Consider the following 26,655-nt stretch of genomic DNA (forward strand, 5'->3'; position numbering starts at 1 on the left):
GCAAGCCTCCAGTCATCTGGGACATCCCCTGTTAACCAGGACTGCTGATAAATGATGGAGAGTGGCTTGGCAAGCTCCTCCGCCAGCTCTCTTGGTACCCTTGGGTGGATCCCATCCAGCCCCATAGACTTGTGGGTATCCAGGTGGATTAGCAGGTCCTTAACTGCTACCTCCTGGACTATGGGGAGTTTATTCTGCTCTCCATCCCTATCTTCCAGCTCAGGGAGCTGAATACCCTGAGGATAACTGGTCTGGCTATTAAAGACTGAGGCAAAGGCGGCATTAAGTACCTCAGCCTTTTCCTCATCCTTGGTGACAATGTTCCCCCCCTACATCCAGTAAGGGATGGAGATACTCCTTGGCAGTCTTTTTGTTGTTAATATAGTTGTAAAAAACATTTTTTGTTATCCTTTACAACCATGGCCAGATTGATTTAAAGCTGGGCTTTTGCCTTTCTAATTTTGTCTCTACTTGACCTAACGAGATCCTTGTACTCTTCATGAGTTGCCTGCCCCTTCTTCCAGAGGTGATAAACTCTCCTTTTTTCCCTGAGTCCCAGCAAAAGCTCCCTGTTCAGCCAGGCCGGTCGTCTTCCCCACCAGCTTGTCTTACGGCACATGGGGACCGCCTGCTCCTGCGCCTTTAAGACTTCCTTCTTGAAGAATATCCAGCCTTCCTGGACCCTTTTGCCCTTCAGGACTGTCTCCTAAGGGACTCTCTCAAGCAGTGTCCTGAACAGGCTGCCCTCTGGAAGTCCATGGCAGTGGTTTTGCTGACCCCTCTCCTTACTTCACCAAGAATCAAGAATTCTATCATGTCATGGTTGCTAAGCCCAAGACGGCCTCCGACCAGCACATCTCCCACCAGTCCTTCTCTGTTTATAAACAGCAGGTCAAGCGAGGCACCTCCCCTGGTAGGCTCACTTACCAGCTGTGTCTGGAAGTTGTCCTCCACACACTCCAGGAACCTCCTAGACTGTTTTTTATCTGCTGTGTTATACTTCCAGCAGATGTCTGGTAAATTGAAGTCCCCTACAAGACAAGAAGGAGTTTGGATATTTATTGCCTCTGTGAACGGGTGATTAATCATACAGATGTTGAAGGTATGCAAGGGATTAAGCTGCAGGTATTGTTTAGTCTCTGTGAGCAGTTAACGAGGTGCAACCTTGAGGGAAGGAACAAGATAATCACAAAAGGAACACAACTACTGAACCTTGAGTAAACTATCCTAATTAACACTAAATTAACCTATAATTGGCATAATAGAAACCTGCCCCTGGATGGGGAAAGCCCCCTACTCACAAAAGCCCCTTCCTCACTGAGCATGCCTAGGAAAAAAGAAGGATGCTGTGACTTTAAGTGGAGACGAGGTTTGCGAGAACCAATGGGAACAAGGGTGACTGAGTCAACTTTTAAAAACTACTGAAAACTGTTGCTTGGAATGTATAAATATTTTTCGTTTGTTAACTGAGGTGTGTTAGCTTTGTGGATCTAGCACCTGGGTCTGTGCAGATTTGGAATAAAAGTAAATATCTTGGCTCTGTGTGTTTTTCAGCTCTCTGCACACTGGGTGGAAGAACCCATATTTGGGACAACAGCTTTGGCAACCCAGATGGGACTGCAATAAGGCCTTGCCCGGATCATCTTGCCGATGCCGATAGCAGAGAATGGGACCATATAGGACTCCAGTGTGCACTGACCTGTTGATTGGGGACTGCTCCGGATCCCCTCTGAGGCTGGGACAAAGAGCGACTCTAAGGTGCAACGTCCAAAAAGAGATATTTGCATAAGGGTGAAAGGGATGTGAATCCATGAATTGGTGAGTATTAAAATTTAATTATTTTCCCAGAAAAGGTATAAAAAGGTAAAAAAGAAAGTTGCATGTGCATAAGTCACCCGTAGATGCTGGCAAGGGGTGCTTTAATTGACCAGTGGGGTCAGAGCCGAGGGCACAAAGGGGTACGTTCTTTACACGTCGAAGCTTGGTACCAGGGGGGTGCCTTGCTGAGTGATGATACCGAAAAAGTCAGCAAGAAAACCCTCTAACACTTAGTTTGAAGTTTTAGAAGGCAGGCATCCTTTATTGCAGTACTGGAGACACAGGGGATAACTCCACCCAATGTGTCTGTCTTGAATTTCATAAGCACTTATTTTATTGTAACAAGCTATACATATTTATTACATTTTTTGAGAAATCTCCGCCTCCCTGCCTATCTACTACAATTACATAATGCTGGCGTTGCAAAACTACACTACGCATGCGCGGGGGTCTCGGGTGGTCGTTTGGGGAGTTAGCCCCCTACTCCTTTTTCCCTTTTATGGTCACGAGTCTCCTGAGGATAGTTTCTTCTCCTTGGATGTTTGCCCCTTCTGTTGTTCAGCCAAGCGATTCTTTCTTATCATCCTTGTTTGAGCACTCCTGCTAGGATGTTTCTATTCTCAAGGTTAAGATATCTTCTCTGTACTCATTAATCTCTCAGTCCTTAACTCTTTAACTCTTCTTTGTTTTAATTTTCATGAGGCCTCTTGGTTCTACACGCACGCATTTCTTGTGATTAACTATTTACACATAGCTGAAATGTTAGCCTGAAGCAAGTATAGCCTAAGGACTATGAGAGTAGGCTGTTAAACATAATCAGACAGTTATCAGGCTAAAGAAATCTGTACAAAAGTTAAACTAATCATGCAATCAATAACCTTCCAGAAAGTACATAAATGTATCAGTGAGAACGAGTTCTCTACATGCTGAAGCTCGGTACCAGGGGGGTACCTTGTCGACTGTGAGAACCAGGTATAGGTAACAATTGGCAAAATGGGCTCGAACCAATCCATGATTCCACCCTGTAGCCCTTTGGGGTGTATTTTGAAGAAATGGAATAAGTTTGGGGGAGATCCAATGATTAAAGATAAAATGAATAAATATTGTAACCAGTGGTGGCTAAATGACAAATTGGATGATGGTGAATGATGGCTGGAAAATGGGTTATTACAATTTAATATTATACTGCAGTTAATGTTGTTTTGTCATCGACTTGGGAAAATGGGATGAAGTTTTGTATGTTGGTGCTTTCATGACTCTGTACAAAATTCCTGATATTCAGAAAAATGTAAACTAACAACTGACCTAATGATGTATACAACTTCTGATTATAAAAAAAAGAAAGAGTGGTTGTAGTATAGGCTATGATAATAAAAAATCGCAGAGGGGGAAGAATGGGAGGATGTACAATTGTTAGTCCCAACAGCCCCACCTTCCACCCTTTATATAGGTAAGTGGTGGGACCAGAAGGATTGCCGGGTTTTGTACATGTCCCGTTCACTACCTTTGACCTCTTAAATTGGAAACAATCTGTTGGTTTATAGAGAGAAAATCCTGAAAGAATGCACCAACTTTTAGAGACTATAATGCTGACTCACAGTTCTACTTGGGGAGATGTACAAGCATTATTAAATACTTTCTTTACAGCAAAGGAGAAAGAATGATAATAAAAAAAGGGAAGAAGGTGAGAAAAGAAATAGACAGGAGGACCCTGGGGATTATTTGCCTACTAGAAAAGATCCAGAGTGGGATCCTAATAGGGGGGAAGAAAGGCACAGCTGAAGCAATACCAATGATTAATATTATATGAGGTCTGGCACAGAGTACCAAAATCGAAAAATGTGTCCCCTCCCAGCTTCCCATGCACCCCCCCACCTTCTTGCTGGCAGGCCAGCATGAGAAGCTGGACAGTCCTTGACTGCTTAGCAACAACTAAAAACATCAGTACTTATCAACATCCTTTTCATCTCAAATCTAAAACCCAGCACTGTGCTGGCTACTGAGAAGAAAATTAACTCTATCCTGGCCAAAACCAGGACAGAGGTGGGACAGGGCTCCAATGAAAATCCATCGGCCTTTTATGAGAGGTTATGTGAAGTAGCTAGAAAATGGATGGACTTGAATCCAGACGATGAGGCAGATCAGAGGATGTTCAAGATGCTGTTCATTGGGCAGTGACTCAGGATACAAGGAGAAAGTTGAGGGGGCTGGGGGAATGTTGATTTCACAATTGATAGAAATAGCATATAAAGTGTATAACAATTGGGATGAGGGAGAAAAGAAAAAGAAAAAGAGAGCAGAATGAGGTTACAAGCATCTTTGCTGGCAGCAGCCATAAATAGAAACAATGTCAAGGGAAAGGTAGAGGAAGAGGCCCACAAAACCAAATCTCTCTAGGACCAAATCACTGTGCAGCCTGTAGACAGGAAGGGCACTGGAAGAACAAATGCTCAAACCAAAAGGGGCCAGAGGAACAAGATCATGCAGGAAATGCTAATCTTCTTATGTTAGAAGATTCAGATAATGAATGAAGAGGATCAGGGAAAACATGAAAGTCTCCCTAGCCGATGCCCTGGTTACATTTAAGTTGGGGAATGAGACCATGGATTTTTTTAACTGGCAGCGGGGCCACTCATTCAGTAGTCACTAGTTGTAAAGGGCCCCTAAGCAAAACTACTATACTGATTGTTGGGACAATGGGAACGAGAACATTAAGGTCATTTTTACCACCTATGGAATGTACAATTGGAAATACTAAACTAACTCACTCAGGAGTTTCTATATATGCCAGAATGCTCCCTTCCACTGCTTGGAGGGGACTTGTTATGTAAATTGAAGTAACTTTTTCTGAAAACTCTGTACAGCTTCACATCCCACCCAAAATGGCATGGAAGGCACAAAACTGCCTACTGACAGATAAAACTCTGGAAAAGCCTGTAAATAACATCCCGGACACGATATTGGATGCGGTAATTTCTTCACCATGGGCCTCAAAGAGACCAGGTAAAGTGAAAAATGTAACTCAGATTAAAATAAAATTAAAGATTAAGATTAAAAACTAAAGATGGGGGCAAAGCTGGTAAGGGTAAATCAGTACCCTATTAGACTGGAGGCACACAAGGGTCTGAAGCCCTTGGCAAATACTTTTATGCAATACAGACTGCTTAGAGAATGTCGATCTGAATTTAATGCTTCTCTTTTACCTGTAAAGAAGCCTTATACTGAAGAATATAGATTATTACAAGACTGGACATACACTCCCCTGTACGGAACCCTTACACCTTACTAACTTCGGTACCTGAAACAAATGCCTATTTTACTGTTTTGGACCTAAAAGATGCTTTCTGTGTCCCAGTGGATGAACAAAGCCAAACAATCTTTGCCTTCGAATGGGAAAACCCCACAATGGGAAGAAAGGTACAGTTGTGTTGGACTGTGCTCCCCCAAGGATTTAAAAAAAACAAACAGCCCTACTCTGGTAACATATTGACAAAAGACTTAGAACAATGGTGGGGTGAGAATGGTGATGTAACCCTGTTACAATGCATAGCAGAAAAGGGAGAATCGATTGGTGGAAATACCAAAATGTTCAAGAGATACAGAAGGATGGTGGGTAACCCCGAATCAGCAAGTTCTTACTACAGCCAAAATGATGGAAGCTCTCCTCAAGAAACTACATGAAAAAACTCGGCTGGGAGCTGATGCTATGATCAGCAGTGTTAAGAGATACGCTATAGAGCCAAAAATGCAATCAAGTGCGGACCTAATAGTAAGAAGATGTCAGACCTGCTGTGCAAAGAAACCTAAGATTTAAAGAAAGCTACCGATGGGTGAAGCAAAAAGGGGAACAGCCCCCAGGGAGCACTGGCAAATAGATTTCTCTGAGTTACCAAAGTGTGGGCAATATAAATATCTACTTGTTTTAGTAGACACATTCTCTGGGTGGTCCGAAGCTTTCCCTTGCCATAACAATCAAGATAGGGAAGTCTTTAAAATTTTATAAGAAGAAATAATTCCCTAATTTGGAATCCCTGAGGGCTTATTCTCCGATAATGGACCTCATTTTATTTCAGAAATAATCCAAGGGGTGTCAAGATTCCTTGAATTGAAATGGGATCTACATACCCCTTAGAGACCACAGTCTAGTGGGAAGGTAGAAAGAATGAAACAGACCCTTAAAACACAAATTTCCAAATTATGTCAAGAAACCCAGCTTAAATGGGTAGATATCCTATCAATTGCAATCAAGATGTGGATTAGGATCACTCCATGAGTGAGAGAAAGGATAAGACCCTTTGAAATACTATATGGAAAACTATATCCTGTCAATGAGGTGGGTAGCTGGAGTGATCAGATACACATGGAAGGTGAAGGAATTTTGAAAGATTATTTGTTATCTCTCTCGTGGGTATTATCCTCTTTACACAGGTATCTCAACCAGTGGGCTCCGCTTCCTTTGAACTCTTTGGTACATAACTTCACACCTGGAGATTGGGTTTACATCTGGACCTGGAAGGATAAACCACTAAAAGAAAAGTAGAAGAGATCAGCTCCTGAATCCACTACACGAGAGTGAAGGGAGCTCCACCAGAGGAACAGTGGACATCTGTACCAATGGGAACGCTAAAGCTAAGACTTTTTAAAAACTCTATGGTCTAATGAATTGTTTATGGTTATAATATGTTTTATGGTAACACTGATCTTTTCAAACTAAATCACAATGACAAGAAGAATATTAATGAAGATGCTCTTGCTTTCACTGCTAATCAGAAACTCTATACCATATGTGATCAGGGTTGATGGAAACACAGGAACAATGGGAAAGCCAATACAGAACCTTACATTGACAATCACTAGTAATCGTATAATGACAAAAACAAATAGGTACCTCATTTCTGTTACACCAGCCAGGTGATAGAATCTCTATTGAATGTAATGTGACAAACTGTCTAAAGGGACATGCCTCTATAGTCATCAGAATGACAAATCAAACACAGTCAAAGGAAAGGGAAGGGAAAGCTGCTTTTCAGGCCTCTACTGTAACATGAGCTGCTTCTTCAATGACACAACTCTGGCAGTAGTATATTTAAGGGTAGATACAGGGAAAGATAATGGAAACAGACTATCCTTAAAGATCATGCTAACACCTACCCCTAAACCTCATACTACTTATACAACCACACAAACTATATGCCCATTGATCTCTGAAATTGGATCATACACAATCAGATATGTAGGATGACAGCAAGTGATGTTTAAACCATCATAGTCCCTCAAACGAGTAGAACTATTAATGCAAATTAATATCTCTGCAGTTAAACCAACGTATTCACCATTCATAAGTACGTCTTATGCAGGGTGGTTAGCATGGTCAGCATGGTTACATGAGCCTTACCCTTCAAAAGGTGCAAGGAGAGATGTAACTCACTCACTACAAGGATGTTGAGGTGCTGGAGCGTGTCCAGAGAAGGACAACGAAGCTGGTGAGGGGTCTGGAGCACAAGTCTTGCGAGGAGTGGCTGAGGGAACTGAGGTTGTTCAGTCTGGAGAAGAGGAGGCTGAGGGAAGACCTCATTGCTCTCTACAACTACCTGAAAGGGGGTTGTTGTGAGGTGAGTGTTGGTCTCTTCTCCCAAGTAACTAGTGATAGGATGAGAGGAAATGGCCTCAAGTTGCGCCAGGGGAGGTTTAGATTGGATATTAGGAAAAATTTCTTCACCGAGAGAGTGGTCAAGCATTGGAACAGGCTGCCCAGGGAGGTGGTGGAGTCGCCATCTCTGGAAGTATTAAAAAAATGTGTGGACGTGGTGCTTTGGGACATGGTTTAGAGGACATGGTGGTGTTGGGTTAATGGTTGGACTTGATGATCTTGAAGGTCCTTTCCAACCTTACTGATTCTGTGATTCTGTGATTCTGTAACTGGTACCTTAGGGACAGGATTGGGAGTCTTAAACAGCATAAAAGCTGAAGTACTTGCAAACAAACTTAGTACAGCCACACATGATCTAAACAAACTAGAACATCCATTACGGTCCTCCCTATCAGGAACCTCCCTATCAGCTTTAGGAACTCATCAGTGGCTTTTATCTAAAATATTACCTCAGTGGGAAAGAATTACTGAAAAGGACCGCCAATTAATCCTAGATGCACTTGGTGTAGCTCATAGTGATATTTTTCTAGCTCTTAGTGGCATCCAAGCTCAACTGTGGGTGCAATCTACAATAGCAGCAATTGTAAGAGGAGAAGATGGCACCTTACCCACTGAAATTCGTGAAGGAATCTTGGAAAATGCAGACAAATTTGAAAGGAAATTCCAATTGTGGTGGTATCTAGTTAATTTCACTTATGAACCTATTAGTAATAAAGCCACGGCTTTTGTTTTAACCATACAGAATGCATCAGTAAAAACCATCTACATGATCATTGCGTTATGATCAAATCACAACGGTACTATACTCTATCCATTAGAGTATAGAGTATAGGCCCCTGGCTTTAGTTTTAGTACACCTTAGTTTTAGCACACCTGATCAACACGTGGCTTAGGGGCTGGTGCCGTCGTCAGAATTTTGGGTTTTTTGACGGTTTACACGGCACCGGGCCTGCTCGCAGCTGATGGAGTGCAACTGACGCCAAGGGGCAAAAGGATTCTTGCTCATGAGCTGGCAGGCCTCATTGAGAGGGCTTTAAACTAGATTTGGAGGGGGGAGGGGATAAAACCGGGCTCACTAGAGTTGAGCATAGGGGTAGGTTCAACGTGCCAGAGTTGAAATCGATAGCCCAGCTCAGGTGCATCTACACCAATGCACGCAGCATGGGCACCAAACAGGAGGAGCTGGAAGCCATTGTGCAGCGGGACAGCTATGACTTAGTCACCATCACAGAAACATGGTGGGATGCTTCTCATGACTGGAGTGCTGCAATGGATGGCTATAAGCTCTTCCGAAGGGATAGGCAGGGAAGGAGAGGTGGTGGGGTGGCTCTGTATGTTAGGGAGTGTTTTGATTGCATAGAAATCGAAGATTGTGAAGACCAAGTAGAGTGCTTGTGGGTAAGGGTGAGGGGGAAGGCCAATGAGGCAGATATCCTGCTGGGAGTCTGTTACAGACCACCCAACCAGGACGAAGAGACAGATGAGACATTCTATAAGCGACTGGCAGAAGTCTCGCATTCGCTGGCCCTTGTTCTTGTGGGGGACTTCAACTTACCAGACATCTGCTGGAAGTATAACGCTGGATTAATGGTTGGACTTGATGATCTTGAAGGTCCTTTCCAACCTAGTGATTCTGTGATTCTGTGATTTTAATCCGAGTTACATTTTTCGCTTTACCTGGTTTCTTTGAGGCCCATGGTGAAGGAGTTACTGCATCCAGTATCGTGTCCGGGATGTTGTTTCCAGGGGTTTTATCTGTCAGTAGGCAGATTTGTGCCTTCCATGCCATTTCGGGTGCAATGTGAAGCTGTACAGAGTTCTCAGAAAAGTTTACTTGTGCATTCAATTTACATAATAAGTCCCATCCTAGCAATGGAAGGGGGCATTCTGGCATATATAAAGAAACACCGCTTGTGACCGGCCACCGAATGGATTTAATGCCACTCACCACGACTCTGAGCTTGGCCATCCAGACAGTTCCTTACCCAGCAAAGAGTATACCTGTCTAAGCCACAAGCCACCAGTTTCTCCAAGAGAATGCTGTGGGAGACGCTGTCAAAGGCTTTACTAAAGTCCAGGTAGACAACATGCACAGCCTTTCCCTCATCTACTAGGCAGGTCACCTGGTCATAGAAGGAGATCAGGTTGGTCAAGCAGGACCTGCCTTTCATGAACCCATGCTGGCTGGGCCTGATCCCTTGGTTGTCCTGCACATGCCCCGTGAGCACCCTCAAGATGAACTGCTCCATAATCTTCCCCGGTACTGAGGTCAGGCTGACAGGCCTGTAGTTCCCAGGATCCTCCTTCTGGCTTTTCTTGTAGATGAGCATCACATGGGCAAGCCTCCAGTTGTCTGGGACCTCCCCTGTTAACCAGGGCTGCTGATAAATGATGGAGAGTGGCTTGGCAAGCTCCTCCGCCAGCTCCCTCAGTACTCTTGGGTGGATCCCATCCGGCCCCATAGACTTGTGGGTATCCAGGTGGATTAGCAGGTCCTTAACTGTTTCCTGCTGGATTATGGGGAGTTTATTGTGCTCTCCATCCCCGTCTTCCAACTCAGGGGACTGAATACCCTGAGGATACCTGGACTGGCTATTAAAGACTGAGGCAAAGAAGGCATTAAGTACCTCAGCCTTGTCCTCGTCCTTGGAGACAATGTTCCCTGCCATATCCAGTAGAGGATGGAGATTCTCCTTGCCTCTCTTTTTGTTAATATATTCGTAAAAGCAATTTTTGTTATCCTTTATGACCGTGACCAGATTGAGTTGAAGCTGGGCTTTTGCCTTTCTAATTTTGTCTCTGCTTGACCTAACAAGATCCTTGTACTCTTCTTGAGTTGCCTTCCCCTTCTTCCAAAGGTGATAAACTCTCCTCTTTTCCCTGAGTCCCAGCAAAATCTCCCTGTTCAGCCAGGCCAGTCATCTTCCCCGACAGCTCTTCTTATGGCACATGGGGACCGCCTGCTCCTGTGCCTTTAAGACTTCCTTCCTGAAGGCTGTCCAGCCTTCCTGGACCCTTTTGCCCTTCAGGACTGTCTCCCAAGGGACTCTCTCAACCAGTGTCCTGAACAGGCTGAAGTCTGCCCTCCAGAAGTCCATGGTAGCAGTTTTGCTGACACCCCTCCTTACTTCACCAAGAATCGACAATTCTATCATGTCATGGTCACTAAGCCCAAGATGGCCTCCGACCACCACATCTTCCACCAGTCCTTCTCTGTTTGTAAACAGCAGGTCAAGCAAGGCACCTCCCCTGGTAGGCTCACTTAACAGCTGTGTCTGGAAGTTATCCTCCACACACTCCAGGAACCTCCTAGACTGTTTCCTCTCTGCCATGTTATACTTCCAGCAGATGTCTGGTAAGTTGAAGTCCCCTACAAGGACAAGGGCTAGCGATTGTGAGACTTCTGCCAGTCGCTTATAGAATGTCTCATCTGCCTCTTCGTCCTGGTTGGGTGGTCTGTAACAGACTACCAGCAAGTTATCTGCCTCATTGGCCTTCCCCCTCATCCTTACCCACAAGCACTCGACTTGGTCTTCACAATCGTTGATTTCTATACAGTCAAAACACTCCCTAACATACAGAGCCACCCCACCACCTCTCCTTCCATGCTTATGCCTTCTGAAGAGCTTATAGCCATCCACTGCAGCACTCCAGTCATGAGAAGCATCCCACCATGTTTCTGTGATGGCAACTACATCATAGCTGTCCCACTGCACAATGGCTTCCAGCTCCTCCTGTTTGGTGCCCATGCTGTGTGCATTGGTGTAGATGCACTTGAGCTGGGCTATCAATTTCATCCCCAAGTCCAGCTTGCCACCCCTAGGCTCATCTCTAGTGAGCCTGGTTTTATCCCCTTCCCCCTTTGAATCTTGTTTAAAGCCCTCTCGATGAGGCCTGCCAACTCGTAAGCTAGAGTCCTTTTCCCCGTTGGAGAAAGTTGCATTCCATCTGCTGCCAGCAGGCCTGATGCCATGTAAACCACCCCATGGTCAAAAACCCCAAAATTCTGCCAACAGCACCAGCCCCTGAGCCACGTGTTGACCCGGTGTGCTTTCCTATTCCTTTCACTGTTCCTCCCTGCCACTGAAGGGATTGATGAAAACACTACCTGTAATGCCCTAAGGTGAAGGGGAACTCAAACTTGACGGAAGATGTTAATGTTATGATGTTGGAGGAAGATATAGACTGAGGGTGACATTATCAAAATTCCCCCAGCCAATCCCCTGGTTCCAGTTAAGCTGGGGAATGAAACTTGATTTCTTCATTGACAGTGGAGCAACTCATTCTGTCTTGACTAGCTGTAAGGGACCTTTAAGCAAACTGACAATCCCTGTTGTTGGGGCAATGGGAAAGCAGATGACCAAGCCTTTCTTAAAACCAATGGAATGTGTGATTTGCGGTACTAAATTAACCCATGAGTTCCTTTATATGCCGGAGTGCCCATTGCCACTGCTAGGACGAGACTTACTTTGTAAACTTTGCGCACAGCTAACCTTCTCTGAGAACTCAGTTAAATTTTCCACCAGAGACAGCATGGAAAGCACAGATATGCCTGCTGACAAATTTACAGGATCAGAATAAGCAAGAGGACAGTGACAATATACCAAAGTTATGGATGTAGTAATCCCTCTGGTTTGGGCCACAAAGAAACCAGAAAGAGCGGGAAATGTAAGTCCTACGAATATAAAACTAAAGCCTGGAACCTGGCCAGTAAGAAAGAAATAATATCCAATAAAGTGGGAAGCTACGAAGGGGTTAGAACCTCTGATTACCACCTTCCTGCAATTCGGACTTTTATGGGAATGTCAATCTGAATATAATACCCCAATCTTACCGGTAAAAAAGCCTAAATCCCAAGAATATCGTTTAGTTTAAGATCTGTGGGCAATTAATTTGATTACAGCTGATGTCCATCCAGTGGTACCTAACCCTTATACCTTGCTGACTACGATTCCAGAAACTAATGTACACTTTACTGTACTGGATTTAAAGGATGCCTTCTTTTGTATTCCAATGAGCAGAGTCAGATGCTGTTTGTCTTCAAATGGGAAAACCCAACGACGGGAAGAAAAACACAGTTATGCTGGACAGCGCTACCACAAAGATTCAAGAATAGTCCCATGCTACTTGGTAACGTATTAGCAAGAGAACGGGAACAATGGCAAGGTAACCAACAGAACGTTACATTGTTACAATATGTAGATGATATCCTAATTGGGGCGGACTAGAAAGATGATTGTCTGAAAGCTACTATTGATCTATTGAACTTCCTGGGTTTAGCTGATATCGGGCATCTAAGAGAGAAGCACAGATAGTGCAAGAGCGAGTCCAGTATTTGGGATACGAAATTTCTAGAGGTCAACGAGAACTGGAAACAGAACAAAAAGAAGCAATCTGTAGGATTGCAGCTCCAAAATCAAAATGAGAGTTGAGAGAGGGTTCATTGGAATGGCCGGCTGGTGTCAAATGTGGATCCCTAATTATGGTCTGCTAGCTGTATGCTGCTATTAAGGACCCAGGTGACCTCCTAGAATGGACACCAGAATGCAGAAGAGGATTTGATGAGATCAAGAAAGAACTGATGCGGGCCCCAGCTCTAGGCTTGCCAGATCTGACTAAACCTTTCCAACCTTACATGCACAAGAGACAACATGTGGCCTTGGGAGTGCTTACTCAATCCTTTGGGGACTGGAAAAGGCCAGTGGCCTATTTCTCAAAACAGTTAAACCACGACAGTCCTTTTTGGCACCCAACGTGGGGCAAAAGGCTTGAGATAATAACGGTTGCAGGTCACGATATCAGTTTATGTGATTTGCATCATGCTCTCGTCTTTGCCATACATGTTAAGGATTGGTGTTGGTTTCTGCAGGCTGCTGTACTCTGCAATGATTAGTAATGTCTTGCCTGGGAGATTTGTTTTTAGAACACTGACCTTGAGCTTAATGTGGTATCTGAGCTCTGTACTAAAGCCGTTACTGTATTTTGGCTACTATCTTGTGGAGACAATTAGCAATTATACTTCTGCCTCTGAAAGGCTTTTTATGGAGGAAATGCAGAATGGTACCTTTGCTACCCTCTATCATAACATTTCCTCCTTCATCACAATAACTTTTCAGTATTTTTAACACCCTTGGGTAGTTACAATACTTCTATTGCTACATCTGGGGAACACTGTTTCGGTTTTGTCTAAGGTTAGCAAGCAATTTAAGAATATAATCCAGAGATCTGCCCCAAGGCTGGATAGTTATGAATGGCAGGGTGTGTGGAACAGCATGGGCAAACGCCTAGGACGGTGGGCACCTCCGGTGTTTTGGAACTTTACTCGTTGTTTACATTGGGATAAATATTTAGCAAAAGCCACCTGGTTAGTCAACACTAGGGGATCTACTAATAGAGCCGGCCCTGCCCAATCAAAACTTTTACGTACCGTAGAAGGGGATAAAGTCCCTGTGGTGCACGTGAGAAATATGCTGGGGAAGACAGTCTGGGTTACTCCTGCCTCAGGCAAAGGCAAACCCGTTTGCGGGATTGCCTTTGCCCAGGGACCTGGGTGCACTTGGTGGGTAATGCGGAAGGATGGGGAAGTCCGATGTGTACCTCAAGGAGACTTGATTTTGGGTGAAAACAGTCAATGATTTGAATTGTATTATGTTAATTGTTACACAATACAGTATGACATTACTACTATGGCTGCTATCTACTATATCAATGGTATTACAGTAAGAATCACCCAGACTGATGAAGAATGAGCTTCACTGAAACCAAGCAATGTGCAGCAGTGATGCAACCAGAACTGGCTTCAGCAGCTTGCGCCCAACAATTCCCTCGAGACCGACATCTTTGACCTGCAGATCATGGACATGGACCGTGCCAGATGACAATCCAACACCACATACCATCTCCCCTTCCCTGAGAGACTGCTATGATGGATGAAGCCCAGAGTCACGGACTGACTGAACTCCACAGACATTTTAAAGTGATGGCCCATGGACTAAGAAAGTGATATCTGTGTGTATATATTAAAAGAGAGGAAGAGCAATAATGAATACTTGGAATGTATTGAAAAGTGTAGGACCCGGGCATGACGTAAATGGTATGGAATAAGGGGTGGATACTGTCCTGGTTTCAGCCAGGATAGAGCTGGTTTTCTTCACAGAAGCTAGTGTGAGACTGTGTTTTGGATTTGGGATGAGGAACTGTTGATAATATGCTGATGTTTTGGGTTGTTGCTAAGTAGTCAAGGACAGTCCAGCTTCTTGTGCTGGCTTGCCAGCAAGGAAGCTGGGGATGCACGGGAAGCTGGGAGGGGACACAGCCAGGACAGCTGACCCAGACTGGCCAAAGAGATATTCCCTACCATACGACGTCATGCCCAGTACATAAACTGGAGTTGGCCGGGGGGTGGAAATCGCTGCTCGGGGACGGGCTGTCGATCACGGGGTGGTGAGCAATTGCTGTATTGGGCATCACTTGTTCTTGTACATTCCTTTGTTGGTATTATCATTATTGTTCCCTTCTTTCTTTCTGTCCTATTAAACCGTGTTTATCTCAACCCACGAGGTTTTTTTCCTAATTCTCTCCCCCGCCCCACTGTGGGAGGGGGAGTGAGTGAGCGGCTGTGTGGTGCTTAGTTGCCGGCTGGGGCTAAACCACGACAATGGTTTAATTTATATTGTAATAATGGTTGTGATTATTTGTGTTTTGTTCGGATGTATTAAGAACATGGTGGTGAAAAGAGTTACAGGACAATATGTAATAGTAATTCCTAATGATAAAAGTGAAACTTATCTGAAGAAAAGACATAGATAAGTTTCAAAGGGGGGAATTGATAAACTGAAGATAAATGTTAACCATTAAGCTGAGTAGCTGTCTTGTGTGAATTTAGCAAGATTGTGTAAGCTTGCATGCCTTACTAATCGCCAGTCTCCGGAGAAGGAACCAAAAAAGGGGGCTTCAGGGACTGATAAAAGAAATATCTTGCCACAAGGAAGATGATAACAAGAATAAGAAAATGCTACTTGCATGAAGTCAGCGAAATTTCGCAATAACTAGGGTAAAGGCAAAGGTGGCAGGGGGAGATCACGACCACCAACTCAATTGAGGAACTATGCAAATTACCCCCCCACTGTCTAGGAATATGCATGCTAATTTAAATACATGCAACCAATAGCAAGTGATATAGTAATCACTACTCAATGAATGTAAACTTGGGCAGGTTTTTTTCTTGTTTTGCTAATCGTGTAACAGTATAAATATGCTGTAGTTTTTGTACGGAGACAAGCTAGTTTTGTGGGATACCACCTAGCTTCCAGCTTTGTGCAAACCTACAATAAAAGGAATACCTCGACCCTGTGTGAATATTGGCTTTGCATACTGGGTAAAGATCCCACTTTTCGGGACAACAATATGACTAAGAGTGTCGTCCAGATGCTCCTTGAACTCTGACAGGCTTGGGGCCATGACCACTTCCCTGGGGAGCCTGTTCCAGTGACTGACCACCCTCTCAGTGAAGAACCTTTTCCTAAGGTCCAATCTGTACTTCCCCTGACACAGCTTTAAGCCATTCCATCACATCCTGTTGCTGGTCACCAGAGAGAGGAGATCAGCACCTCCCCCTCTGCTGATCCTCTTGAGGAAGTTGTAGACTATGATGAGGTCACCCCTCAGCCTTCTCCAAGCTGAACAAGCCAAGTGACCTCAGCTGCTCCTCATAAGTCTTGCCCTCGAGACCTTTCACCATCTTCTTCGCCCTCCTCTGGACACACTCTAATAGTTTGATGTCCTTCTTATATTGAGGCGTCCAAAACTGCACACAGTACTCGAGGTGGGGCCACACTAGTCCAGTATATAGGGGGACAATCACCTCCCTTGACCGGCTAGCTATGCTGTGCTTGATGCACCCCTGGACATGGTTGGGCCTTTTGGCTGCCAGGGCACACTGTTGACTCATGTTGTTGCCATCAACCCAAACCCCCAGATCTCTTTCCGTGGGGCTGCTCTCCAGCCTCTCATCCCCCAATTTGTATGTATAACCAGGATTACCCCATCCCAGGTACAGAATCCAGCACTTGCTCTTGTTAAACTTCATATGGCTGGTGATTGCCCAGCTGTCTAGTCTATCCAGATCCCTCTGCAAGGCCTCTCTACCCTCAAGGGAGTCCACAGCTCCTCCTAATTTAATATTGTTGGCAAACTTAATGTTTTGTTGGGTGGTGGGGTTGATGTTTGAGACAAATGGAAGATTCTAGGGGGCAGGTCAGTAGGAGTTAACACAATTAAAAAAGATTAATAAAACTGGATGTGGTAGTCAAGAAGATGAAGAAGTATTTGTACTTAAGCAGTAGACCATGAAGACTTAGCTGTTCCTGCACTCTTGAAAAATGTAACTGTCACAAAGCCAGCAGAATCCACAGTTACTAGGGTAAAGGTAAAGGTGGCAGGGGGAGATCATCACTACAGACTTAATTGAGGGACTATGCAAATTACCCTCCCACACTTTCTAGGTGCATGCGTGCCAATTTGAATAAGTGTAACCAATAATAAGCAATGAGTTAATTACTAGCCAATGAATGTAAATTTGGGGGTTCTCCATTGTTTTTGCTAATTGTGTAACAGGATAAATATGTGGTGATTCCTTTGTGTGGTGTGCTAGCTTTGTGGAATGCCACCTAGCACCCATATCTGTGCAAATATGCTTTAAATAAAATACCTCTACTCTGTGTGTATATTGGCGTGTTGCACACCAGGTATACGATCCCACTTTTGGGACAACATGGTTGGGTTTGGATTGGGGGTGTGTTTTGTGTTTAGGGTTTTTGTTTTGTTGGGATTTTTTGTTTGTTTGATTATTTTTTGTTTTTTCAGGTAACACTTGTGTGGAAAAGGATTCTGCCACCATAAAATAAGGATCTATTGCTATATGAAATGTAGGCCCTTAAGAACACAGGAAATATACTTGCCAAATGAAAATTAAGAAAATTAGACTTGTTTTCTAAGATTTAAAAAAACAAGTTAGAATAGAATAAATAAGCTGACATTGCCCCTTAACTACTTTTGTCCAATGTGAAGGAAAAACATTTTATTGCCTGATTTCAGCCAATGGTGCATGTAAGGGTGTGTGGAAGGAGAGTGTATGATCCATTAAGGCATCTGGTCAAGGACATGTTTCAGTGCAAAACGGAAGCCATAAACAAGAACATACTGGAACACAAACCTGACTGACAAATGATAAGGGAGGCAGTGATGAGAACCAAACCTGGTCAGGCACACTAATTATGAGGGCATGTGAGAGTGTGAGAATGTTTATTCCAGCAAGGTTATCTGATTGGGGACCTTGTCAATTTGGAAACTAAGGGAAAAAGAGGGAAACCAGAAACAGAATATACAGACACAGACCTGACAAAACAAACATGGAGACAATGATAAGGAACAAGCCTTGCCAGTCACACTAATTAATGGGATAGCAAGGAGAAACTACAGATTCCACATCCAGGAAGATCAACCTGGACTTTGCAACTGATAAGACTCTAAACCATGGGGAAAACTTGGAGGGGTGCAGGAATCGATAGAGTTTGTATTGGGTTTACTTGGCAATATTTTGGTAGTGGGGGGGGCGGGACTGCAGGAGTGGCTTCTGTGAGAAGAGATCAGGAGATGCTCCCATGTTTGATAGAGCCAGTTCCAGCCAGCTCCAAGACAGACCCGCTGCTGGCCAAAAGCTGAGCCAATCAGCAATGTTGGTAGTGCCTCTGTGATAACATATTTAAGAAAGGGTAAAGTATGCTGCGCAACAGCAGCTGGGAGAGAGAGGAGTGAGAAAATGTGAGAGAAACAACTCTGCAGACACCAAGGTCAGTGAAGACGGAGGGGGAGGAGGTGCTCTAGGCACTGGAGCAGAGATTCCCCTGCAGCCTGTGGTGAAGGCCATGGTGATGCGGGTGGTCCCTCTGCAGCCCATGAAGGACCACAGTGGAGCAGATATCCACCCTGCAGCCTGTGGAGGGCTCCATGCTAGAGCAGGTGGATGTGCCCTGAAGGAAGCTGTGACCCTGTGGAGAGTCTGTGCTAGAGCAGGCTCCTGGCAGGAACTGTGGCTCTGTGGAGAGGAGCCCATGCAGGAGCAGGTTTCCTGGTAGGACCTGTGGCCCCATGGGGGACCCATGCTGGAGCAGTCTGTTCCTGAAGGACTGCAACCCCATGGAAAGGACCTATGCTGGAGATGTTTGTGAAGGACTGTATCCTGTGGGAGGGACCCCATGTTGGAGCTGGGGAAAAATGTGAGGAGGAAGGAGTGGTGGAGATGAAGCTTTATGAACTGACCACAATCTCCATTTCCCATCCCCCCTGCACTGCTCCGTGGCAGGGGAGGAGGTAGAAGAGGAGAAGCTAGATTTAGTTCTGGTTTTATTTCTCACTATCCTATTCTATTTTTAATTGGCTGCAAATTTAATTAATCTTCCCCAAGATGAGTCTGTTTTGCCCATGACCGTTACTGGTGAGTGATCTCACTGTCCTTATCTCAACCCATGAGCTTCTTCATCGTGTTTTCTCCCTGCTGTCCTGCTGAGGAGGGGGAGTGAGAGAGCAGCTAGGTGGGGACCTGGCAGCCAGCCAAGGTCAACCCACCACAGAGCTGTACAAACCCATGAAGGGGACATACAGGGGAAAGGGGAGCAGGGAGGAACAAAGAGGGGGCTAGACAGAAAAGGGTGTAAAAGGGGCTGGTTGCGTGTAAAATGGGGCCAATCAGTACGCTTGTCTAGCTGAGCCCTTTGCCTGATCACCACAGTCTATCCTATCTTCTTCTATCTTATCTATTCTTAAATGTTTTCTTAACTATCTGTCTGCATAATGTCACTCTCTGTCCCGTGTGTTCTTCAAGGACTAAGTGCCAGCTACTGGTGAGATCTAGGTGTGCCTGAGTCAGACTGGGGTGTAGGCGCCCCCTGCCTGTGGTGTCAGCTACTGGAGCAAACGGGGGTCCTAGTTGGAGGGGCCATAGCCCTGTGGATCTAGGGAAGGTCCTGCAGCCTTTGTGCCCAGAATGCCAGCTACTGGGGGCACTGGCATGAGTGGACTTGGGGTCAGCCACTGGAGTCAGATCGGGGGGGGTAGGCACCTCCTGCTTGTGGTGTCAGCTATTGCAGTGAGTGGGGTCTCAGCATCAGCTGCTGGAATGAGTAGGTATCTTTAACCTCCAACTACTGGGGTAGGAACAGTGTGTTCCCCGAAACACAGCTACTGGGAGGGACTGGTGTGAGTGAGGGGCTCCTCAGCACCAGAGGCTGGACATGACCACGCACCACAGCCCTTGTGCCTGGTGCCAGCTCCTAGGGTGGGGGGTGAGTGCCTGTATGGTCCCCAAACCTGGTGTGTGTGGGGAGTGTGCATGTGTATTTGCTAGCAAACTTCAAGCTGGGCTAGCTGTTGAGACCCATGAAGCAGATAAGAGGGCCTGGGATTCGGGCAGGGGTATCAAGCAGACAGAGGGGCCATGTTGGTACTTTGGGGATCCCCAAATGTGTACGTGCTTGTGAATCTAGACAGTGTTGTGTATGTGCCTTCACTAGGGAACTTTACCTCTGCCAAAGAGGAGGAAGGGGACTTGACTGTTTATGTTTGTTTTATGCGAGTCCTGTATGTAGGTGCTGTTGAAGGCAGTGCCTTGTCTGTGGCAGTCTGCGTAACAGGCTGTGTCAGTGTCCTGTGTATGTCCTCTGTGTGTGTTTCTGGGATATGTGCTTCAACTTTGCTACTGATTGAATCTGCAGACAGGAAAGTTGCAGCTGTGTCCCTCAGCCTGGGCAGAGACCCTGGGTCCCTGAGCACACTGGGCTGTGCTCCAGCAGCTGGGCAGGAGGGAGTTCTGGGCCAGAGCTGCTGGAGGAGGTGGCCACTCTTAACATCCCTTAACATGGCATTCTCTACAGCAGTGAACAAGTCTTTCCATCTCAGTGTAACATTTTTTATTATGAGGGAAAATATGGTGCACACAGAATATTTTTTAAATATTTGAGGTTTCATTTTGCTAGAATATCTTATCTAGGCTCCCTTTCCCATGAAAGGTTGGACCAGATGATCTTTCGAGGTCCCTTCCAATATGGGCTATTCTATGATTCTATAATAAAAAGTATAGATGTCTAATACAATATATTGAGTATATTCAAAAGAGGGCTGATACTGACTGTGGACAGTTTCTCTTGTCTTGCATGGTAAATTAAGCATTTAATAAAGTAACTCAGTGCATTTTTATAATAGATTTTTTTTCTCTTTTAATGTATTTGTCTTAAACTGAGCGCTCTTATAGAAATGCTCATTGATTCCTGCCCACTCCCTACCTTTAGAATGCTTGCTTTCCCTTTAAGGCCTTAAGTACTTATACCCAGTGCTTACACAAATTGTTTTGTTTGCATATAAAATGACTGTTTTCCTCCTTCAGTCTGCCTGTTGCTATCACATCATCACACATACTTTGGAGCAGGAACAGTTGATTCATGAGAGCCTAGAAGCAGGTAGCATGCTGAGGCTAATACAATAATTACAAACTAGTTAAGCATGCAATTAATCATTCCATTGACTCAAAAAAAAAAGTTGTGGAATAGAAAGTCTCTTCGCTCAAACATCAAGCCTCTGAAAGCAGACGAAAAGCTTTCCTCATAAAATTCTGCTAAAGCCATTTGTGAACAGGGAGATATCAGCCCAAATGGAAAGACTTAAAACTGGAAATGAAAGCTAGCTATGACAAAGCAGAGGACAGTAGCTGTGTCTGAGGCAAAGACAAACTTCTGGATTATAACTATCCTCCGTAGTTAGTGGGCTGTTGCTGCTTGAGGTAAGAAAACTTTCTAAAACTAAGGAAAAGCACAACTGTTTTAATTATGTAGTGTAGGAATCTTTTTTTTTTTTTTTTTTTTTTGGTGAGGCTTCTTGTATGGTTGAGTGCTTTCTTTTGTGAACTAACTTGTGCCTTGGCAGCCTCCAAAGCTGCTGGAACTATGACATTCAAAATTTTGTTTATGAGCAAAGAGAAAGTACACCTTATATAAATAAATAAAACAAAAAATTTATCGTTCGTGTAACTCAAATCTTGAGAGTTTAATCATTATTAATCCCGATCTAATTGTTACAGGAAAAGAAAGAATAATGATGTAGTTAAAATTGTAACACACACACTTCTTAGTTTCTATCCCTTTTCCTGCTGTTATGCTCACTCTTTCACTGCTCTTCTGGGTCCTAAGGTCAGTGGTTTCATTCTAGTGGTGGTAGAGGAGTGCTTATGGTGAGTTGTTAACATCTGGAGTCCATGGCCAGGAGGAATATGATGTTCATGTTGATGGTTTCTTTGTTTTTTTCTTCCTCACTCTAGTATTCACTTGGGGTCATGTTTATATGTTTGCTAATACACTTTTACACATTTCTCTCTGTTGTTGAATCAAACATGCAAGTAACCTTCATGCGTAGCAGCTGACCACACCCCTGTCTTTACTCCATATTATCATCAGGGAATTGTGCCCCTGTACTCGGCACTGGTGAGGCCACACCTTGAATACTGTGTTCAGTTTTGGGCCCCTCACTACAGGAAGGACATTGAGTTGCTGGAGCATGTCCAAAGAAGGGCAACGAAGCTGGTGAGGGGTCTGGAGAACAAGTCTTATGAGGAGCAGCTGAGGGAACTGGGCTTGTTCAGTCTGGAGAAGAGGAGGCTGAGGGGAGACCTTATCGCTCTCTACAACTACCTGAAAGGGGGTTGTGGCGACATGGGTATTGGTCTCTTCTCCCAAGTAACTAGCGATAGAACGATATAGTCTCGAGTTGCACCAGGGGAGGTTTAGACTAGATATTAGGAAAAATTTATTCACTGAGAGAGTGGTCAGACATTGGAACAGGCTGCCCAGGGAGGTTGGTGGAGTCACCATCACTGGAAGTGTTCAAAAAACATGTGGACATGGCACTTCGGGACATGGTTTAGTGGGCATGGTGGTGTTGGGTTGACGATTGGACTTGATGATCTTGAAGGTCTTTTCCAACCTTAATGATTCTGTGATTTTGTGATCTGTTAACCAAATTACAAATGCTTGAAGTGTAAGTTATTAGCCATACAACTCCTTTTATTGCTTTATTATCACTGATAGTTTTACAGGGTCTAAAGCCTAGGAGAAGAATAATTCAAAATACTTTCTGAAAGCTTTCCTGCTCCCGCTCCCCAAAACAAAGAATACTTCATGAACTTTCATGCATAACACTCCCCCCCCCAAAAAAAAAAGGAAAAAAAATGAATTAAGACAGTCACCTGTTTGGTAGTTATGCTTGCTTTTCCTTTAAGGCCTTAAATGCTTATACCCAGAAATCTCACTTTGTCAGTGCTGATGTAAAATTCTGCCACAGCCCAAATGAAACAAAAATAGTTTGCAAAAGATTAAAAAAAAGCTATTAATCAAGTAGTTTGACAGAGGAAGCTGTATTACTGTTTGAGCATTACAGAGAGAGAGCAGTTTTTGTATGTTTGCAACAGAAACAATGCAATATAAAAGCAGAAAACTTGAGTATACCAAATTTGCAAATAGAAGGTCTTTCAACAAGGAAGAACACTTTTAAAGCTTGAGATAAAATTGCTGTTTTGCTCCTTCCACCTTTTCAAGGCACACACATACATAGGCACAATCCCACTTTGCACTGGGTCGGTTTACACTGAAGTTAAATATTCAGTAGCCACCTTTATGTTGATGAATGAGATGATGTTCATGTTAAAGCTGAGCAGTAAAATGGTTGGAAAAATAGTTTGTTTAGGCTCAGTTTAAACTTGAGGTTCAGAAAGTAAGTCATCCTCATCAGAACTGGCAGCTTCTATTTAAATTCCAAAGATAATTTAGAACCCCAAGACATTTGGAAGTTTAGTCCTTAACCCTCTGTAGAGTATCAAGCAAGAGAAGTAGCTTTCATTGGCCCCTTCCTGACTTCCATATTATATAAAGTGCACAGTGAAAAATTTGATCACTGAGAGTATTAGGAAACATCGGAAATAATATAATAAGCTACTAGACCCATATACAAATATTTTTTTACTTTGCATTTGTCTAGTTATTCCACTATGGATAAATTTATCCACCAGCATATAAACACTTTAACTTGTTTAGAAGTATATTCAATTGCATCAAGATTTAGATGTATTGCCATTTACCCCATAAATACTGAAGGCCGTTAATAAGACTAATTACCTTTCACACTAAGCAGTCACTAACAATATCACCTATCTCCCTACTGAAATGTAACTGCTGCTTTGAATTCTCTCCATGTTATTTACAAAAAGTTCCATAAATTAATCTGTTCCCAGAGACTAAGTGACCTCAAATGTACAAATACCCAAGTGAATAGAGAGGCTTCAAAGGAAGGTAACATTTTTCATAACAGCTTTAGCAAGAATTCATATGTTGCGTTGATTATGCCCCAGGATAGGACAGAACGATGGTAATTCAGATGGGCTCCTCTGAAAAGATGCATCAATTTTTGATCACGTTCTAGCCAGATCATCACAAAAACTTTTGAAAATGACTGAAATTCGCCACCAATTTGAGATTGCATGCGAGCTTTTACAACATTCATTGGGAAAAATAAGGATCCCAGCATGGCACCCAACAGCCCTCCACAGATAAAGTCATTGACCAAGTGAGCACTATAAGAAGTTGCTTCAGGCAGACATTGTTTGATAGGTCCTCGTAGACCGAAGAAGAGGATGTTACTGCTTCCATTCCGGAGCAGAATAGGCACCAAACCCCGATAATATTCTCTAATCCCATAGACTTTTAGTACCTTGAAAGCCTGGTAAGTGTTTGTAAATTTGTCATGATGTTTGTAGTCTTGAAGCAAAGTCTGGACTCGTTCAAAAGGTGTAAGAAGGGCTTCCGTGGTCCCTGCAAGCACTGCTGCCATGCTGCGAGTTAGAATTTCAGGTGCACTTGTGTGACTATGGAGCAAGGAGGAGAAATCTTCGTACAAGCCAAACATTAGAGACAGGGTGGTCGTTTTTTGCATTAATGGAGGAAGGATTCCACGATAGAGATTTCGAATTCCATCTTTCTGCAGCTGATGTACTGCATCCTTTGTTTTCAAGCCATACAACTGTTGTCGAAAGAGGACCTTCTGGATGGGAAAGGTGACCACTATATTGGTGAAGGCTGCACAATAGCCACAAAGATAATGTTTACCAGAGCTACCCTTTATGTGATGGTTGATATCTTGCTTTGAATTTGTTGGGACACAATCTTGTGAATCCATCTTTTTTTTTCCCCCTTAATATATATCTTAGATTTCTTTTCCTATGTCAAAAAAAGAAAAGAATGTGAACAAAATGGCATGTGACACAGCTTGTTTAGTTCACACACACACATCATGTGCACACTGTTCAACATGTTACATCCTGAAGAAACTTCATCAAATTCAGTGGAACAGTGTGACAAATGCTTCATATGATAGATGATGCAAAATGCACAGTTTTCTACACCAGATCCAAGGACCTGAAAAACTAGCCATTTTTTTTCTTCCTTTATGTTTTGTTGACTAAAACCAAACTAAATTAAAACAAATAGACATATGAACCCCTCCAGTGCCACATTACAGCTGAAAATGTCAGGGAGAAATAGGAAGTTTACACATTAAGTTGTCAGTACAGTATGTCAAGGAATTCAAATGCTGAATGTTCTATTCTAACACTAGTAAAATACAATACAAATTACCAAGGTTTTGGAAAACACACACATGCACACGCACACTACACACAGCTTAGCATTACAAATTCTGATCATTCCTGCCCATATTTCCCTGTGGCAGGCAACAATGAATAATTTAAATAAGAATTTTAATTATCAGCATTAGTTTACTATAGAGAAGTAAAAGAATATAGAAAAGCTAAAGAATACACTGAGCTCTGCTAGAGCTAAGATCCTGAAGGACACAGTGAACAGAGTTTCATTAAATAAAATGGAGAATTAGTCCTTAATAGGCGATACATGATCCACTATTGTTGCATAATATTGTGCTCTTTAGTGTTTGCCAAAGAACAGCACCATAGAAGTGATTTACAAAGATGAAGCATTTATCCTGATATGAAGTTATGGCAGTAGTGAGGAATTCACATTGGGGAGCTTGTACCACTTCATCTATACTAATATATATTGTTCCTAGGATCAACTTAGTTCTATCTGCATATAGTAAAATAGCCACACCCACAACTAAGCTACAGTCTTACCTGGCACCCCACTTTTATATTAAGAGTTATACCAACTTCACTACTGCAGTGGGAAAGAGTGTCACTCATGAATAAAACATGTAAAACACTGAGGATTCATAAGACTTTTGACAACTACTCACCAGTTGTGTTGGCAATAGCAACCTGTGGCCAATATAATTTCTGATTTCTTTTTAGGAAAAAAAATGAGAGAACTAACTCATAAGGTACATATTTCTTTCCATGGAGTAGCTGGATTTATGAAGTAAGGAGCAGATTAAAAATATAGCATTACCTTAATCATCTTCATGTAGTTTAAATAAGTTCTCATGCTTATGATTTGAGAACTTGCAATGAACAGGCAATGCAATTTTTCTCAGAAGTGTTTATGACAGACCCTTTGCTTTCAGCGGTAATTTCACAAGGCCTAACTGTGTCACTGTGCTGGTTTTGGCTGGGATGGAGTTAATTTTCTTCATAGTAGCTAGTATGGGGATATGTTTTGGATTTGTGATGAAAATAATGTTGATAATGCAGGGATGTTTTAGTTATTGCTGAACAGTGCTTACACAGCATAAAGGCCTTTTCTGCTTCTCACACTGCCCCGCCAGCAAGTAGGCTGGGGGTGCACAAGGAGTTGGGAGGGGACACAGCTGGGACAGCTGACCCCAACTGACCAAAAGGATATTCCATGCCATATAATGTCATGTTCAGCAATAAAACCTAGGGGAGGAGTTTGCTGGGGCAGCCATTGCTCAGGGACCAGCTAGGCATTGGTTGTCTGGTGGTGAGCAATTGTTTTTTTCATCATGTTTTCCTTAATTTTGCTTTTCTTTGTTTATTTTTCTTTTTTCTAATTAAACTGTCTTATATGAACCCATGAGTTTTCACACTTTTACCCTTCAGATTCTCTCCCCCATCCCACTGGGATGGGTAAGTGAGTGAGTGGCTGTGTGCTGCTTACTGG

At 43.5% G+C, this 26,655-nt stretch overlaps 1 protein-coding gene across 1 annotated transcript; it reads right to left on the reverse strand.

Annotated features, from left to right (window-relative positions):
• Positions 1 to 23,866: 23,866 nt before the first annotated feature.
• LOC309415071 (mitochondrial nicotinamide adenine dinucleotide transporter SLC25A51-like) lies at positions 23,867 to 24,739 on the reverse strand (the record flags this gene model as incomplete). Its single annotated transcript, XM_082012473.1, has 1 exon — positions 23,867 to 24,739. The coding sequence occupies one exon, from the start codon at positions 24,737 to 24,739 to the stop codon at positions 23,867 to 23,869; it is 873 nt and encodes a 290-aa protein (XP_081868599.1).
• Between the last annotated feature and the right edge of the window lie 1,916 nt (positions 24,740 to 26,655).

Source organism: Phaethon aethereus, assembly GCF_964289735.1.
Source record: "Phaethon aethereus genome assembly, chromosome: W".
Taxonomy (NCBI): Eukaryota; Metazoa; Chordata; class Aves; order Phaethontiformes; family Phaethontidae; genus Phaethon; species Phaethon aethereus.